The sequence below is a fragment of the Notolepis coatsorum genome (genome assembly GCF_963971535.1).
Source record: "Notolepis coatsorum genome assembly, chromosome: 16".
Taxonomy (NCBI): domain Eukaryota; kingdom Metazoa; phylum Chordata; class Actinopteri; order Aulopiformes; family Paralepididae; genus Notolepis; species Notolepis coatsorum.
The window spans coordinates 106,807,245-106,824,422 of record NC_140180.1 but is presented as its reverse complement, the minus strand read 5'-3'; the positions used below and the strand labels follow the sequence as shown (position 1 = coordinate 106,824,422).

At 42.7% G+C, this 17,178-nt stretch overlaps 1 protein-coding gene across 1 annotated transcript; it reads left to right on the top strand.

Annotated features, from left to right (window-relative positions):
* Window positions 1–337: 337 nt before the first annotated feature.
* On the top strand, window positions 338–2,014 carry LOC311243280 (tripartite motif-containing protein 16-like; the record flags this gene model as incomplete). Its single annotated transcript, XM_084332441.1, has 1 exon — window positions 338–2,014. One exon carries the CDS (start codon window positions 338–340, stop codon window positions 2,012–2,014), a length of 1,677 nt encoding a protein of 558 aa, XP_084188567.1.
* Between the last annotated feature and the right edge of the window lie 15,164 nt (window positions 2,015–17,178).

The window sequence follows — 17,178 nt, the reverse complement described above, 5'->3', positions numbered from 1 at the left end:
TTGGTTAAGGTTAGAGTTTGTCTTAGAGCAGGGCGATAGAACACCAGCCCTGATTCCAAACTCTAACCTTAACCAACTTTGAAAGAGTCGCCTAAGCTTAACCAGTGATAAACTAGGCGTTAGGTAGTTTGCAGGCTGTTAGAGGCGGAAATGGGCAAAGACACAGCTCGTCACGCGATTGGGAAACGTCATTGGCCAATCAGAGAGCGTCTCCGCAAACTGCGGCTACGAAAAAAAAATAACGCCACCCAGAGCCATGCTCCCACCAAACACACGATAAGAGTTTACTCTTCCTGAGAAAACAAAACTAAGAGTGTCTTTGTCTTTGTAGAATAAAATGGCGCAGCAAGGAGTTGATCTGTCCCGGGACCAGTTCTGCTGTTCTCTCTGTCTGGATCTACTGAAGGATCCGGTAACTATTCCCTGTGGACACAGCTACTGTATGGGCTGTATTACAGACTGCTGGGATCACGATGATCAGAAGGGGATCTACACATGTCCCCAGTGCAGGGAGACTTTTAATCCGAGGCCTGTTCTGAAGAAAAACTATATAATGGCTGAAATGATAGAACAACTAATGAATACAGGACTCCAAGCTGCTCCTCCTGATAACTGTTATGCTGGACCTGGAGATGTGGCCTGTGATGTCTGCACTGGGAGAAAGCAGAAAGCCCTCAAGTCCTGCCTGGTATGTCTGGCTTCTTACTGTGAAACTCACCTCCAGCCTCACTATCAATCTGATACCTTTAAGAAACACAAGCTGGTCAAAGCCTCCACACGGCTTCAGGAGAACATCTGCTCTCGTCATGACAAGATTCTGGATGTTTTCTGTCGTACTGATCAGCAGTGCATCTGTTATTTGTGTTCCATGGATGAACATAAAGGCCATGATACAGTCTCAGCTGCAGCAGAAAGGACGGAGAGACAGAAAGAGCTTGGCATGAGTCCGCAGAAAATCCACCAGAGAGTCCAGAGAGAGAAGCAACTCAAAGAGACCCAACAGGCTGTTGATTCTCTCAATCGCTCTGCTGATAAAGCAGTGGAGGATGGTGAGAGAATCTTTACTGAGCTGATACGCTCCTTGGAGACGAGGCGCTCTGAGCTGAAGAAGGTCATCAGAGCCCAACAGAGGACCACAGTGACTCAGGCTGAAGAAGTGCAGAAGAGACTGGAGCAGGAGATAGCGGACCTGAGGAGGAGAGACACTGAGCTGGAGCAGCTCTCACACACAGAGGACCACATCCACTTTCTACAGAGTTACCCCTCCCTCTCCCGTCCCAGTGAGTCTACAGACTCACCCAGCATCAGTGTCCTTCCTCTCCTGTGCTTTGCAGATGTGACCGAGGTCGTGTCTGAGCTGAGAGACAAACTAGAGGACGTTCTGAAAGAGCAGTGGCCCAGAATCTCAACAACAGTGAATACTGTTAATCTTTTACTGCCACCACCAGAGCCCAAGACCAGAGCTGACTTCTTACAATATTCCTCTCAGATCACACTGGACCCAAACACAACAAACACACGTCTGTCTTTGTCTAAGGGGAACAGAAAAGCAACACGGATGCATCAAGCGCAGTCATATCCTAATCACCCAGAAAGATTTATTGGAGATTATCAGGTTCTGGGTAGAGAAGGTCTGACTGGACGCTGTTACTGGGAGGTGGAGTGGAGTGGTGGAGGGGTTTCTGTAGCAGCCTCCTACAAAGACATTAGTAGAACAGGCATTAAGGAGAACTGTGGATTTGGATGCAATTCCAAATCCTGGGCTTTAAGTGATTACGTCACAAAATACACATTCAGACACAATAACAAGAGCATAACAGTACCAGGCCCCCGGTCCTCCAGAATAGGAGTGTACCTGGATCACAGGGCAGGTACTCTGTCCTTCTACAGTGTCTCTGACACAATGACCCTCCTGCACAGAGTCAACACCACATTCACTCAGCCTCTCTATCCTGGACTTCGGATATATGACTTCTATCCATCCCCTGCGGCTGAGTTTTGTGAGCTGAAGTAGAGATCAGTGACATTCACAGCTCCTCTACCCAGGGTTTGGGGTTTAAATTGATCTTGAAGATGCTGAGTTGTGAGAGATGAGGTAATTAGGACTCACATTCACTCAGTCACTCTATCATTGTTCTGAGGGACACATACATACATACACACACACACACACACACACACACACACTCTATCATTGTTCTGAGGGACACACACATACACTATGTTTTTCTTTGTTTCTAGTTTCTTGCCTACCGGGGTAAAGTTTGTTTGATTAGATCTTTGCATATTCACATATTTGATTCCTATCTTCAATACCTCTGTCCCTTTGCATGCAGGGGAGTCAAAATCTTTATTTTCATACTCCGGGTAGGCTGGACAACAATATGCAACCATTGTGTATTAGTATTTTATCACCTTTGGTCATTTTGAATTACTGTGGGATTTGGGTCTGTCCCTTCTCTCTCTGTTCCAGGGGGGGTTGGTAACAATGTGGGGGCCGGACCTCCATGGGGAGGTGGATTCAGCCTATAACCTTCTCCCTCACCTCTTTTCTCTGGGCAGCCGGGACACTTCATACAGGACAGTCTTCTATCTTCAAGGCCTTCGGTTGAACCCACAGCCAGGATGTGTGGGGCATGGGTCAGTCGTAAATGCAACTATTTAGTTTTAGAACAGAACAGACCCATCTGCGTTATCAAAAGAGCTCAAGGAGAGAGAGAGAGAGTTGTTCTTCTGGTGGCAGACTTTGAGGGAGACAGACCTAGATAGGAGCTGGTTTAGGAAGAATGACCATTCATTGAATATTGTGCATTTTGTCTTTTGTTCTTTTATATAAATAAACGTGGACATCTAAACCCAGAAGGAGCCGTGTGGATATTTGCTTGAAACTTGCCGTTTCACCGACTGAACCTCAATATAGAACTTTGAACAAAACGCAAAAGAATTTACTTTAACTCACTATTTCCATGTGCTACACGAGAAATTCAGTCGAAATCTAACATTACCATTGAAATTCAATAGTGTTAAAATGAAACGAGTTAGAGTTCATAGAAACATAAGTATACTCTACACTCTACAGTATCAATTATACAAATATGTGTGTATGTACAGCCCACCCTGTTATAAATATACAAATAACTGCTAAGTCTACTCCCGGTACAAATATAACTAACTCTGTTTAAGACCAGGCTGCAGAAACAAATTAGTGGGGGGGCATTGTGAAGGGTAATTTCACATCCCCTCCTCCTCCACCTTCCCTCCTCCACCTCCTCCTCCTCCTTCCCTCCTCCTCCACCTTATCCTCCTCCTCCTTCCCTCCTCATCTCCCACCTCCTCCTTCACCTCCTCCTCCTCCTTCCCTCCTCCCACAGGGTTGATCGTGAAGTCATGTTATCCTTCTCTCAAAAACTGTTAAAACACTATATCCATTCTATTATTCAGAGCAGGCCAGATAACGCTTGCATCCAAGGCCGCAGCGAGCCCATTCCATTTGACTCCCTAAATGACCATATAAAGCCAACCCAATCAGAGACGAGCAAGGCGTCTCTATTCCACTGTGTTAAAACACACTTTGCTTTGTATTCACTTTCACTCTGACAGACCTGTGAATATGCACTCTGACAGACTGAAAGTCCGTCCGTATGGGCGTACTGTATATATTTTCTTTTCCAATAAACCTGTATTGTATTCATTTAACGTGAGTCTCTTTCTGCTCCTGTTTTATTATTTCAGAATATCTAATTCGCAGTGTGACACTGTTTTAGGCTGCTGGATGTCCGTGGAGAACCTGGTGGTTTGCACTCTGATTTAAGGCCAATCTCTTGTCTCTGTATTTCATTTAACCATCCCTAGAGACGTCAAAATCCACCACATTCTTGGTGTCTGAAGCGGGGATGCCAACCGATCCTGCCGGTGCAGACAGGCTCTTCATCGCTCTACAACACAGCCACGTCTGGGACAGTGAGGAATTGTCTGTCTGCATCGGCTGGTCGGGACGGCATTCCACGGGCATTACATGCAGCGTCGCGGCGAGTTAGGTAAGCAGGAGTGGGGGGGGGGCGTCTGAATATTGTAATCTATCTGTGTTATTGCTACATACGTGACACTGCGAGAAGCTCAACTTTGATGTGGGCTTTGGTCACTATCTGTGTTAAGATAAGCTACATACGTGACACTGCGAGAAGCTCAACTTTGATGTGGGCTTTGGTCACTATCTGTGTTAAGATAAGCTACATACGTGACACTGCGAGAAGCTCAACTTTGATGTGGGCTTTGGTCACTATCTGTGTTAAGATAAGATAAGCTACATACGTGACACTTCGAGAAGCTCAACTTTGATGTGGGCTTTGGTCACTATCTGTGTTAAGATAAGATAAGCTACATACGTGACACTGCGAGAAGCTCAACTTTGATGTGGGCTTTGGTCACTATCTGTGTTAAGATAAGCTACATACGTGACACTGCGAGAAGCTCAACTTTGATGTGGGCTTTGGTCACTATCTGATTATGTATGTGACAATGCGAGAAGTCAACCCTGGTTAGGCTTTGGTCACTATATGTATGTGACAATGCGAGAAGTCAACCCTGGTTAGGCTTTGGTCACTATCTGTATGTATGTGACAATGCGAGAAGTCAACCCTGGTTAGGCTTTGGTCACTATGTATGTGACACTGCGAGAAGTCAACCCTGGTTAGGCTTTGGTCACTATCTGTGTTATTGATTATGTATGTGACAATGCGATAAGTTCAAGGCTTTGGTCACTATCTGTGTTTATCTCTATCATGCTTTTCCAATGTTATACCTGCTCTGCCACTGCACAGCAGTTAGACATTTTTTTATTTATTTTTTGGCCTCTATTCCAAGCACTTTTGAATATAAGTGCTATTCAAATGTTCTAAATTCCATAGACACTGTCTTATACAGCTTATTGAGGCACTTGTCTTTCCGCCATCACAGCGTTTGTAATACCAGCGTCCTAAAGTTGGATTTGTCATTCCTTTTGATATTTGATTGCATGTTACAACTTGTAACCCCTGGTGGTCACTATTTCCACATGTTTCAACTTGGGCGACAGCTAACTGTAAACAGTTTTTTTTTCTCTTTGTTTCCAGCCAGTACAACTATGAGGGAGTCCCTACCTCCCTGTTGTATATCCAGACATGTAACACACTGACCATGTTTGAAATAGTTGTTGTTGTTTTTTGTTTTTTTATTTCTTTTCCTTTGGCCGGCGCAATCTCATTAACGCGACGCATGACATCCAAGATGCAGTACTAGTCAATGCTGTGGAACTCAGATCTATGGAATGTGAGGGGGAGGATGGTGCGTTTCTCTCAGCGCAGGAGAAAGAAGATAACGAATATGCACCAGGGCCGTACTTCCCACTGCAGGGCCACGCTGTCCCTGGGCAACCACACCACCTAGGGGCCCCATCTCCACCGGCACACCAGCCACCATACCCATATGAACCCGCGGAGGACGACGACAACCTAATCAGGTTCAGTCCCAAGTCCAACAGGAACCGCCTGCTCAACATCTCGCATGATATGGCAACACCACAGCAGGGCCGGTGCTACGGAAGCGGGGCCCGGGGATCAGTGGAGGCCCTGGGAGGGCAACTGGGACAGGAACTCCAGCTAAGCTCCCTGTGCGATAGCCTCGCCCTGCCACGAAGATAAGAACGCACCGCTGCTGGAATCCACAGGAACCCCTACCACGCACCCCAGTCGGCAATACAAGCCCTTTTGCACCTGGTATGCTGCTGTATTCAACTATGGGGAGATGACTGCTACTCTACTCAACGGCATCCAGCCTCCTTGCAACAGATATATATCGTTCTGTGTGTGAAGGAGTGGGAAGACACCTGACTGCTACTGTACTCAACGGCATCCAGCCTCCTTGCAACAGATATATATCGTTCTGTGTGTGAAGGAGTGGGAAGACACCTGACTGCTACTGAGGACGACAACAAGGGAAGCCAGTGTGCATATTAAAAAGTCAAATTTCTGATTTAGATATGGGTACATATTCAGAGTTTGAAAATACTACTTATATTAAGACTGCCATTTTATTTTCTTTGTTCTTTGTTTCCTATTAACTGCTGTCGGCGCTTCGGGTCACTGAGAAGCGCTTTATAAGGCGCCAGCGACCAATCTGTCCCCGGCCTGGGACTCCTCCCCTTTTCAATTTGCACCTGAACTTTTTTCCCCCTCTTCTTTCTTTCTCAAGAGTTATTGTTCTACCTTATTATGTTTTTAAAAAAAAATGTATTGTACCTAAGGATGCAACATTTTGCAATTACCTGCTTGGAATTATCGTCCTACTTAGCCAAGTATGACATTATGATGTATTAATGTTGATTGATTTGATGTTCTGTATGGTGTCTTGAGACTGTGGTTTAGTGATATTGATGGTTGAAATTACCAGGATGTGCCAAAAATGGCACAAAGTGGGGAATGTGAAGGGTAATTTCACATCCCCTCCTCCTCCACCTTCCCTCCTCCTTCCCTCCTCCTCCACCTTATCCTCCTCCTCCTTCCCTCCTCATCTCCCACCTCCTCCTTCACCTCCTCCTCCTCCTTCCCTCCTCCCACAGGGTTGATCGTGAAGTCATGTTATCCTTCTCTCAAAAACTGTTAAAACACTATATCCATTCTATTATTCAGAGCAGGCCAGATAACGCTTGCATCCAAGGCCGCAGCGAGCCCATTCCATTTGACTCCCTAAATGACCATATAAAGCCAACCCAATCAGAGACGAGCAAGGCGTCTCTATTCCACTGTGTTAAAACACATGACACTTTGCTTTGTATTCACTTTCACTCTGACAGACCTGTGAATATGCACTCTGACAGACTGAAAGTCCGTCCGTATGGGCGTACTGTATATATTTTCTTTTCCAATAAACCTGTATTGTATTCATTTAACGTGAGTCTCTTTCTGCTCCTGTTTTATTATTTCAGAATATCTAATTCGCAGTGTGACACTGTTTTAGGCTGCTGGATGTCCGTGGAGAACCTGGTGGTTTGCACTCTGATTTAAGGCCAATCTCTTGTCTCTGTATTTCATTTAACCATCCCTAGAGACGTCAAAATCCACCACAGCATAAAATGTTCTCGGGGGGGCACAATGGTTTTTCAACACAGGTTCCATTTTATACGTTTCAGCTGGGACAACGGCACTGTGGCTTGCTTGGCACTGCCCACAGTGCTGAACTAAACAGCAGAGAGGCAATTGAAAAATCTAATTTCTCTCTATCTTAAGAACTTTCACTTATACAAAAACAGACTGAACGGATATATATAACAGACCTGCTGGGGCAGCGGACTGAGAGCAGGGGACACAAACAGGCTGGATAAGATGGTCAGGAAGGCCAGTAGCGTGGTTGGGGTGGAGCTGGACTCTAGCGAGGGTGGCGGAGAGGAGGAGCCTTGCTAAGCTCCAGGCCATCAGGGAAAACCCCTCCCACCCACTATACACAGACTTGGCTGACAGGAGGAGCATGTTATAGGCTCACACTACCTAAATGCAGCACTGAACGGCTCAGGAAGTCCTTCATTCCGACAGCCATCAGACTATACAATGCATCACTGTGCCTCACTGCATCACTGAGCACAGAGTGACAGTTACCATCTTCCCGGACTCTTACTTTTTAAACAACACTGTGCAATATTACACCTACTGTAGACTTCAGTATATTTTTACTGTATTTATTTACTGTATCTTTTATTCTATTTTTATTCTATTTCATTTTATTCTATTCTTAGGCCATTTGTTTTGTTATTCTTATTCGTGACTTGTTCTGTCTAAATGTTTAATGTTGAGTGATTTGCAGTGTCAAATTTCCATCAGGATAATACATTTCTATTCTATTCTATTCTATATCTTTGAAAAGTCTCCATTTATTCAACACTTCTGAATTCACTGACAAACTGAACTGAACTGACAAAAATAAGGTGCATAAAAAAGCAAACAAAATTCCTCCACAGGCTACTCATTAGTATAGAGGCAAGCGGTGTTTGGGGACAGAGTGAAATCTTCTTAACTCTTTCAGTGCCACTCACGAGATTTCTCAGGGTTTTTTATAGGTGGTTGCGTGCCACTCACAAGATTTCTCGGAATTATTATTATTATTATTTTTTTGCGATCTGAAAAATTATTGCATCACCCGAGCCTACCCGAGTATAGCCGAGCTGCGCCGGTGATCACTGTGGAAAAAAGCGCCCCCTGTCGTCTCCCAGATGACATAAGTGATTTTGGAATGGACTCAATGAAAATGAATGGGGAAAAAAATCCGGTACTCCACATTTTCCAGTTCACTGATCCAGCCGGGGTTACCACAGTTCATTCTGGAGCCTCAGATCCCCGCGGATCATGGAGATCTACAGTGTCGCGTTGGATCCATACACGTATCGATTTTTTCGAATGGTGATCAGGAATTGGAATATACCAGTTGGATACCATCTGATGTCAGGTAAGGACTCTATGTTATCAGTGGTAGGATAATCGGAGTAAGTTTGATGAAGTTATAGGCTGTTTTGTGAAATGTCTTCTTTCGGTTTCACTGTAAAAGTCTGTGAGGAAATCAACGGAGCGATTATCAGTGCGCGGCCGTAATGTGCTTGCGTGCACGTATAATATTGATCATCTAGCGTTTATTTGAAAACGATTCATAAAAAGGCCGATGAATATCAACGTTGTGGAATATTCCACTAAAAGACGATTTTCATAGAATGCTCCAGAATGAGCTGTTTTTTATATCAAAACCGGGGCTTTTCTAACTGCTCTGAAACGGAAACGACGCCATAAAAAAACAATCTGCCTTCACAGCACTGACTGGAAAATAGTCTTTGATAATGCGATGGGCAGATTAGACACATAGCCATAATTTAAAACATAGATTAGGCGATATTAACGTTAACATTGGCGCCGATGGTGGCATTCAAGCGGTAAAACGGAAAACCAGGCGTGGCACTGAAAGAGTTAAAACACTGCCCCTCCACTCATTCCTGAACTTTTTTGTTAAGTCCTTCTCAAATGCCAACTGAATTAAATTGGCCTTAGTTGCGTCGATGAAGCACTCTTGCAGGTCTTGGGATATTTCATATGTTTTGGCTAATTTTGATTTAAATTGTATAATTCCCATTTTAAAATGTTTTACCATGGTATGTTTGGTATCTTTTTTTTCAGCACAGCCTCACATATATGACCTGACAGTTAGTTTTCATATTGTATAATACTGTATATACTGTATACTGCATAATGTACAACACAAAACACAAAATCAGATTGAGAAAATGTGTTATTTTTAGTATGAACCAATGCAAACATATCAAATCAAGGATATAAAACAGTGGAAATGCACCCTCAGGTAGCATATTTACATAAACAAAAGAGAACAGATCAGAATTCAATTTACAAAGCATTATTTTCTCCATACACAGGTAATAAACACAGACGTAAAAAAGTTAAAAAAAAATTTACAGTAAAAAAGTAAAAAATAACTAAATAATTAAATTGTGGGATATTCAATATACATATATACAGTACACATGACTAGAGTGCAGTCATATAGAGTGCAGGATGCCTGAGGCGTATCCAAAAAAAATATTGCACCTGTCAAACTGTAACGCCTTTTGACAGGTGTTACCTGTGTATACGTGGCATGGGGGTCTAGCTGCGGTCCTGGGGGTCTGCACGGCATGAACCGGAGGGGCTGAGGGGCTGGATCAGGATCACTGTCGGTCTTCCAGGGCGTCTGATCTCCTGCCTGATCTCCTGCCTGGGCTGGACGTCTTGGCCTGGCCTGGGCTGGACGTCTTGGCCTGGCCTGGGTTGTCCTGCGTCGGACTGGAGCAGGCTGCTCATCATGTCTGCACATAAATGGCACACACATTGTACATATAAAACACTGCTCATACAACACACACACACTGTATATACACTCAATATTCCATTCTGTATATATTGCGTACAAAGTCTGCAAACCTAGTAATAAGGGTTAGGGTTGGCTTGGGCACGCCCTGCCCCCCTAGATGTCCCAGGCAAATCATTGCTGTAGACAATGACATGTAAAAATACATTATTTTCAACTTTTATGAACAGAGTAATAACTAAAACAAAAGCACTAATAATAATAATAATAATAATAATAATAATAATAATAATAATAATAATAATAATAATAATAATAATAATAATAATAATAATAATAATAATAATAATAATAATAATAATAATAATAATAATAATAATAATAATAATAATAATAATAATAATAATAATAATAATAATAATAATAATAATAATAATAATAATAATAACAATAATAATAAGTCTCTCACCTGTCTTGGTTAGCCCTCCTTCCATGTCTCACTGAACTGGTTGAAGGCAGGGCTTCTGCTCCTTCTGCTCCTTGCTCCTCCTCACTGGATCGTCAACGTTAGCACAGGATAGCTCAAACTATTACTACTAAAACGTCTACTAATACTACTACTACTGCTGCTACTACAACTACTACTACTGCTACTACTACTACTACCACTACTATTACTGCTACTACTACTGCTACTACTGCTACTACTACTGTTATAAAAGTCGAACTACTAACTACTAACTGTCCGACAGAAATTATCTAGTGGACGAATTGTGCAGGCTTCTTCTACACTTCTTTTCTGGCAGTAAACTTCGCCTCCTTCGTCACTTCCTCCCAATCTTTTCCGTTTCATTCTAGCTAAAAAAATGGCCAAGATATTGATAAAAATGTAACGCATGTAAAATTATATCTGGCACATTTTACGCGTGCGTAAAAGTTTATTTAGCATCGAATTGAAATTATCCTGGTTCAGTCATTTATTGGTTTATCAAGACAAAATAAAAAGTAGCGTGTAGTTTCAAGGCCACGTCATAATGCCACGCCGAAAAAAACCCGGAAATGGACTACGTTTTCGGTACAGAGCGTCACAAACTGATGACGTCACTTCATCACGGCGCCGTGAGCCGCGACCGGGAACCGCTAAGGCGATGTTCTGTAAAGACGTTCTTGAGGGTAGAAAACTAATTCTCACAGAGTGCCGTGCTAGCTTCAGTAGTGTTGTTGTTGACATCAGTGCCCACTAGGGCTGTCCCCGACTAAGGATTTGGATAGTCGACTTTGATTGAAAAAAAAAAAACATAATTTCTTTTTTTTTTACCAGGGTGGGCACAGCTGACTCAGTGGGCGGGCCCGGCCCCCTAATGCCCGCCCATGGCGCCGGGTCTGTGGTCCAGTTATGCTGCTCTGATTTAAAGGTTGTGTTAAAGTGGTATGTGTTCCTATAACCTCCTTGGATTCAGCCCGTCTGTTCCTATAACCTTGGATTCAGCCGTCTGTTCCTATAACCTTGGATTCAGCCGTCTGTTCCTATAACCTTGGATTCAGCCGTCTGTTCCTATAACCTTGGATTCAGCCGTCTGTTCCTATAACCTTGGATTCAGCTGTCTGTTCCTATAACCTTGGATTCAGCCGTCTGTTCCTATAACCTTGGATTCAGCCCATCTGTTCCTATAACCTTGGATTCAGCCTGTCTGTTCCTATAACCTTGGATTCAGCCGTCTGTTCCTATAACCTTGGATTCAGCCGTCTGTTCCTATAACCTTGGATTCAGCCGTCTGTTCCTATAACCTTGGATTCAGCTGTCTGTTCCTATAACCTTGGATTCAGCCGTCTGTTCCTATAACCTTGGATTCAGCCGTCTGTTCCTATAACCTTGGATTCAGCCGTCTGTTCCTATAACCTTGGATTCAGCCTGTCTGTTCCTATAACCTTGGATTCAGCCATCTGTTCCTATAACCTTGGATTCAGCTGTCTGTTCCTATAACCTCCAGCAATAGAAGCTTCTCTTTTGGTCACGGGGGACTGAAATTAATTTGATATGAATTTCCCCCCGCTGCTCTTAAATATTTGACATGGTCTCCTGTCAGTCTCAGAACAGAGGGGCTTGTACTGTGTTGAGTCCACGCTCCTACCAGATATCAGGAGTTTACTGACATTTATTTTTCATCTTATAATGCCTGTATAAGCATAGAGTTAACACCCTTAATGGGTCAATTTGCATCAACAAAGGTGTTGATGATGATGTACTGTACTGTATATTGATGGCTGGCCGGGGTGCGTTAGGTTCTTAGGTTATTTGTGTTGGTGGCTGGCCGAGGTGCGTTAGGTTCTTAGGTTATTTGTGTTGGTGGCTGGCCGGGGTGCGTTAGGTTTTTAGGTTATTTGTGTTGGTGGCTGGCCGGGGGGCGTTAGGTTCTTAGGTTATTTGTGTTGGTGGCTGGCCGGGGTGCGTTAGGTTCTTAGGTTATTTGTGTTGGTGGCTGGCCGGGGGGGGGGCGTTAGATTCACAGCCAAATTACCTCCCGTTTTGCCATAGAAACTGCCATCTTTACCTGTGACAAAATCCAAACCTACTTTTTGGTGATGTACCCAAAAAAAACGTAATGTTATTTTATTATGTTATGAAATGTTTTATTACAATAAATTTGTAGTGGCGCTTTATATTTGTGGAACAAATATCAAGGTGCTACAGTGTAGAAGAACATAAAAACTAGTAAGAGAGTAAAAAATTACGTAAAATAAGTAGGACTAAAACTAGTAAAGAAGTAAAAAGAACGTAAAATAAGTAGGACTAAAACTAGTAAAGAAGTAAAAGGAACATCAAATGTGAAGGGCTAAAACTAGTAAAAGAACATAAAATAAGAAGGGCTAAAAAAAAGAGTAAAAATAACGTGAAATGTGAAGGGCTAACACTAGTAAAAGAACATAAAATAAGAAGGGCTAAAACTAGTAAAAGAGTAAAAAGAACGTGAAATGTGAAGGGCTAACACTAGTAAAAGAACATAAAATAAGAAGGGCTAAAACTAGTAAAAGCATAAAAAGAACCTGAAATGTGAAGGGCTAACACTAGTAAAAGAACATAAAATAAGAAGGGCTAAAACTAGTAAAAGAACATAAAATAAAGGGCTAAAACTAGTAAAAGAACATAAAATAAGAAGATAAAATCAACAAAAGATGCGTTTTGAGGCCCTTTATAAAAGCTTCCATTATGTGCCTTTATTTCCTACTGAACTGCCCGTTCTCCTGTCTGTTACGTCTGAAACGATGACATCCACCTGCTTTCAGTGGCTTTTCTATTACTAAGCGTATATACGCTAATGGCTGACGTGGCATTGCAACACACAATAAAGTCATACCTCCAAACCTCCAGTTTGACAGAAAACAAGAATGTTTATTTATTTAAGAGCTATAGAATGTTTCTTTATTTTATTCAGAATAAATAAAAACCCGACGACAGAAACTATTTCATTTTTGTTTTGTAAAAAGCCGCTCGACATTTCACAGTGTTGACAGAGTCACTTTGAGAATAAAGGAGTATGTCATCTGAAGAACCACAGGTAAAACATTCAGAACAGCACGGCACGACAGAACCTCCTCTGTGGCTCTTTCTACTTGGCTTCGTAAGAGAGGAGCAGGACTCCCAGACAGACCGACCTCACTCAGAATATGTACATAAAGTACTAATCGACCACAGGAAAAAAGGTACATAATGTACATTGTTATAGCTATAAGTAATATATGTATGTGTTATATCAAAAATGTAACATGTGTACGTATTACAAATAAGTACATATATTACATATGAACAATTTCAGAAAACGTCTAAGTTCCTTGCTGGGGATCAAACCCTAACCCTAACTTTATGTCTTAACCATAACCGTTAAGCTAACTAACCTTAACTCTTAAAGGATAACTCCACTATTTTGGGAAATTAGCTTATTTAACATCTTCCCTGGAGTTAGACAAGAAGATGCATACCTTTTTTGTCTCTGTGCGTGCATTTTAGCTTTGGGAATAGATGCTCCGTTAGCATAGCTTAGCTTCATCACTGGAAGTGAGGCAGGACAGTAGCCTTACAGTGCCTTACAGTGTATTGCAAGGTCTGACATTGACCAAACTTGATATGCATGACCTTGGTGGGCTCTAGGTCAACTCCTGAAAAGGGGGTCAATGTCAGACCTTGCAATCAAAAGTTAGGGGCGCACTAAAATTATGGCAAGGGTTATTAGCCCCCTAACTTTTGATTGCAAAGTCTGACATTGACCCCCTTTTCAGGAGTTGACCTAGAGCCCACCAAGGTCATGCATATCAAGTTTGGTCAATGTCAGACCTTGCAATACACTGTAAGGCACTGTAAGGCTACTGTCCTGCCTCACTTCCAGTGATGAAGCTAAGCTATGCTAACGGAGCATCTATTCCCAAAGCTAAAATGCACGCACAGAGACAAAAAAGGTATGCATCTTCTTGTCTAACTCCAGGGAAGATGTTAAATAAGCTAATTTCCCAAAATAGTGGAGTTATCCTTTAACTATAATCATAGTTAGTGGTGAGAGCACTCGCCCGCGATTAAATTGTGTGTATTGAGATGTACTGTATTGTACCCATTCTGCAATCTGTTAATAAAGTTTTCAATCAATCAATCAATCTGCAATGATGACTGTTAAACTCCTAGGGTTGCAGCGTTTGTTTTGGACTTTTGCCGATACAATATGTAAATATATTACTTATGGCTATAACATAACATACATTATCTACCTTTTCCCCTGTGGTCGACTAGTACTTTATTTCCGTTTTCTGATGAGACCGCGTTGTTCAAGAACATCCCACACACTTAAAAAAAATAAAAGTAAAAAAAATAAAAGGAAGAATAATAGGAACAATATTGTACTTTATATTACACATTTACACAGTGCCATGTTTTTCTTATTTTTCATCATAACTTAGCAAACATGTAGTCATCTAATAAATCGGATACATTCAAACGTATAAAAAAAAAGTTTCATAAACTTAAGTTATAAGGTGCTACATAAAGAGATACAAAAGTAATGACATATGGTTATTCATTTAACCGATTCTAGAAACGATTTGTTTTAAGAGTTGAAATATTGTCGCTCGTCGTGAGGGAGGACGCAGCTCAGAAGCGGACGGAAACAACCGTAGGTCTTGAACCCTTTCACTACCACACTACAGACGGAACCATCTGTAGTGTGGTAGTGAAATGGTTAACCCTTTGTCGTGTGGCAGTGAAAGGGTTAGCCTTCTGTATTGTCGTAGTGAAAGGGTTAAGGCATTCTAGATACACCATAGGCCTGTTATCATAAGCCAGCAAACATATTAATTTATACCCAGTCAAAAGGTCCCATAGGAATACCTATCTGTCTGTCTGTCTGTCTGTCTGTCTGTCTGTCTGTCTGTCTGTCTGTCTGTCTATTGGTTCCAACATTTTATAGTCTGGGATCAGATCCCACCAGACCCTTCTATCCTGTGTCTCCCTGCTGGCCTGGGGTCAGATCCCACCAGACCCTTCTCTCCTGTGTCTCCCTGCTGGCCTGGGATCAGATCCCACCAGACCCTTCTCTCCTGTGTCTCCCTGCTGGCCTGGGATCAGATCCCACCAGACCCTTCTCTCCTGTGTCTCCCTGCTGGCCTGGGATCAGATCCCACCAGACCCTTCTCTCCTGTGTCTACCTGCTGGCCTGGGATCAGATCCCACCAGACCCTTCTCTCCTGTGTCTCCTCTACTCCGTCTCCCTCTCAGCCTTCTTACTGTCTCAACCTTTAAGCGCACAAAGAAACGGTCTATTCAGGCCTTGTCCAGACTAAAACGATTTTGATCTCTTTCGTTTTCATTTCATTTTCATTTAAAAAAAGGTTTCCGTAAAAACGAAAACGTCTCGAGATAATAAGTGCGTGCCACAAATTGACAAAATAAATGTCTTTCCTGTTTTAGACGTCGCTCTTTTATTTTGACAACCCCCGACCGGAAGTGTTGTCGTTTTGTTTTCGATAACTAAAACGAAATCGGTTTAGTCTGGACATTACTATTTACATCTATCTGATAGTAAAGGGTGAACCTTCTGTAGTGCGGCAGCGAAAGGGTTAAGGACCCCCACATTGGGCCGTGGACCCCCCATTCTATAAGACCTTGTCTCAGGGAGCCCCATCTGAGGAGATTTGTGTTGTTGTTATAATTAAAGGGCCACTTCACCAAAAATGCTCAACATGAGGTCCTATAGGGTCCTTGAAGAAGTTTACTTTCACTATTTCATCCATTAGAAGTTACTGTAGGCCAGTGGGAGAATATGCTGTATATATATATATATATATATATATATATATATATATATATATATATATATATATATATATATATATATATATATAGCTATTGAATCATTGAGGGTTAGAGGTCAGGGTGTTACATGAGAGGGTTAGAGGTCAGGATGTTACATGAGAGGGTTAGAGGTCAGGGTGTTACATGAGGGTTAGAGGTCAGGATGTTACATGAGAGGGGGGTCAGGGTGTTACATGAGAGGGTTAGAGGTCAGGGTGTTACATGAGAGGGTTAGAGGTCAGGGTGTTACATGAGAGGGTTAGAGGTCAGGATGTTACATGAGAGGGTTAGAGGTCAGGGTGTTACATGAGAGGGGGGTCAGGATGTTACATGAGAGGGTTAGAGGTCAGGATGTTACATGAGAGGGTTAGAGGTCAGGGTGTTACATGAGAGGGGGGTCAGGATGTTACATGAGAGGGGGGTCAGGATGTTACATGAGAGGGTTAGAGGTCAGGGTGTTACATGAGAGGGGGGTCAGGATGTTACATGAGAGGGTTAGAGGTCAGGGTGTTACATGAGAGGGGGGTCAGGATGTTACATGAGAGGGTTAGAGGTCAGGATGTTACATGAGAGGGTCAGAGGTCAGGGTGTTACATGAGAGGGGAGGGTCAGAGGTGTTGGGGCAGGGAGAGGGGAGGGTGGGGTTTGGTAGGGGTAGGAAGAACGTCTTATATATATACTGTATATATTAAAAAAGAAAGAAAAAAAAGTTTGATTACCCTTTGACCTCTAGAGACCCCCTAAGTGAGGAGGGCACGGTTGTACTTGAAGGTGAGCATGTTCGGAGCAGGTCATCTAAAGGTCAACGAGGGGAAGATCTGAGGCTAATGTCTCCGAGCGTTGGAAGAATAAATACTGTCTAAATATATTCAGCAGCTAGCTCAGAGTGACTCCAGGTACTGCACTGCCAGTCCCAAGGAGCACGTAGCCTAACCCCCTTGATAACAGTACAGGTACAAACACCCTTTCTT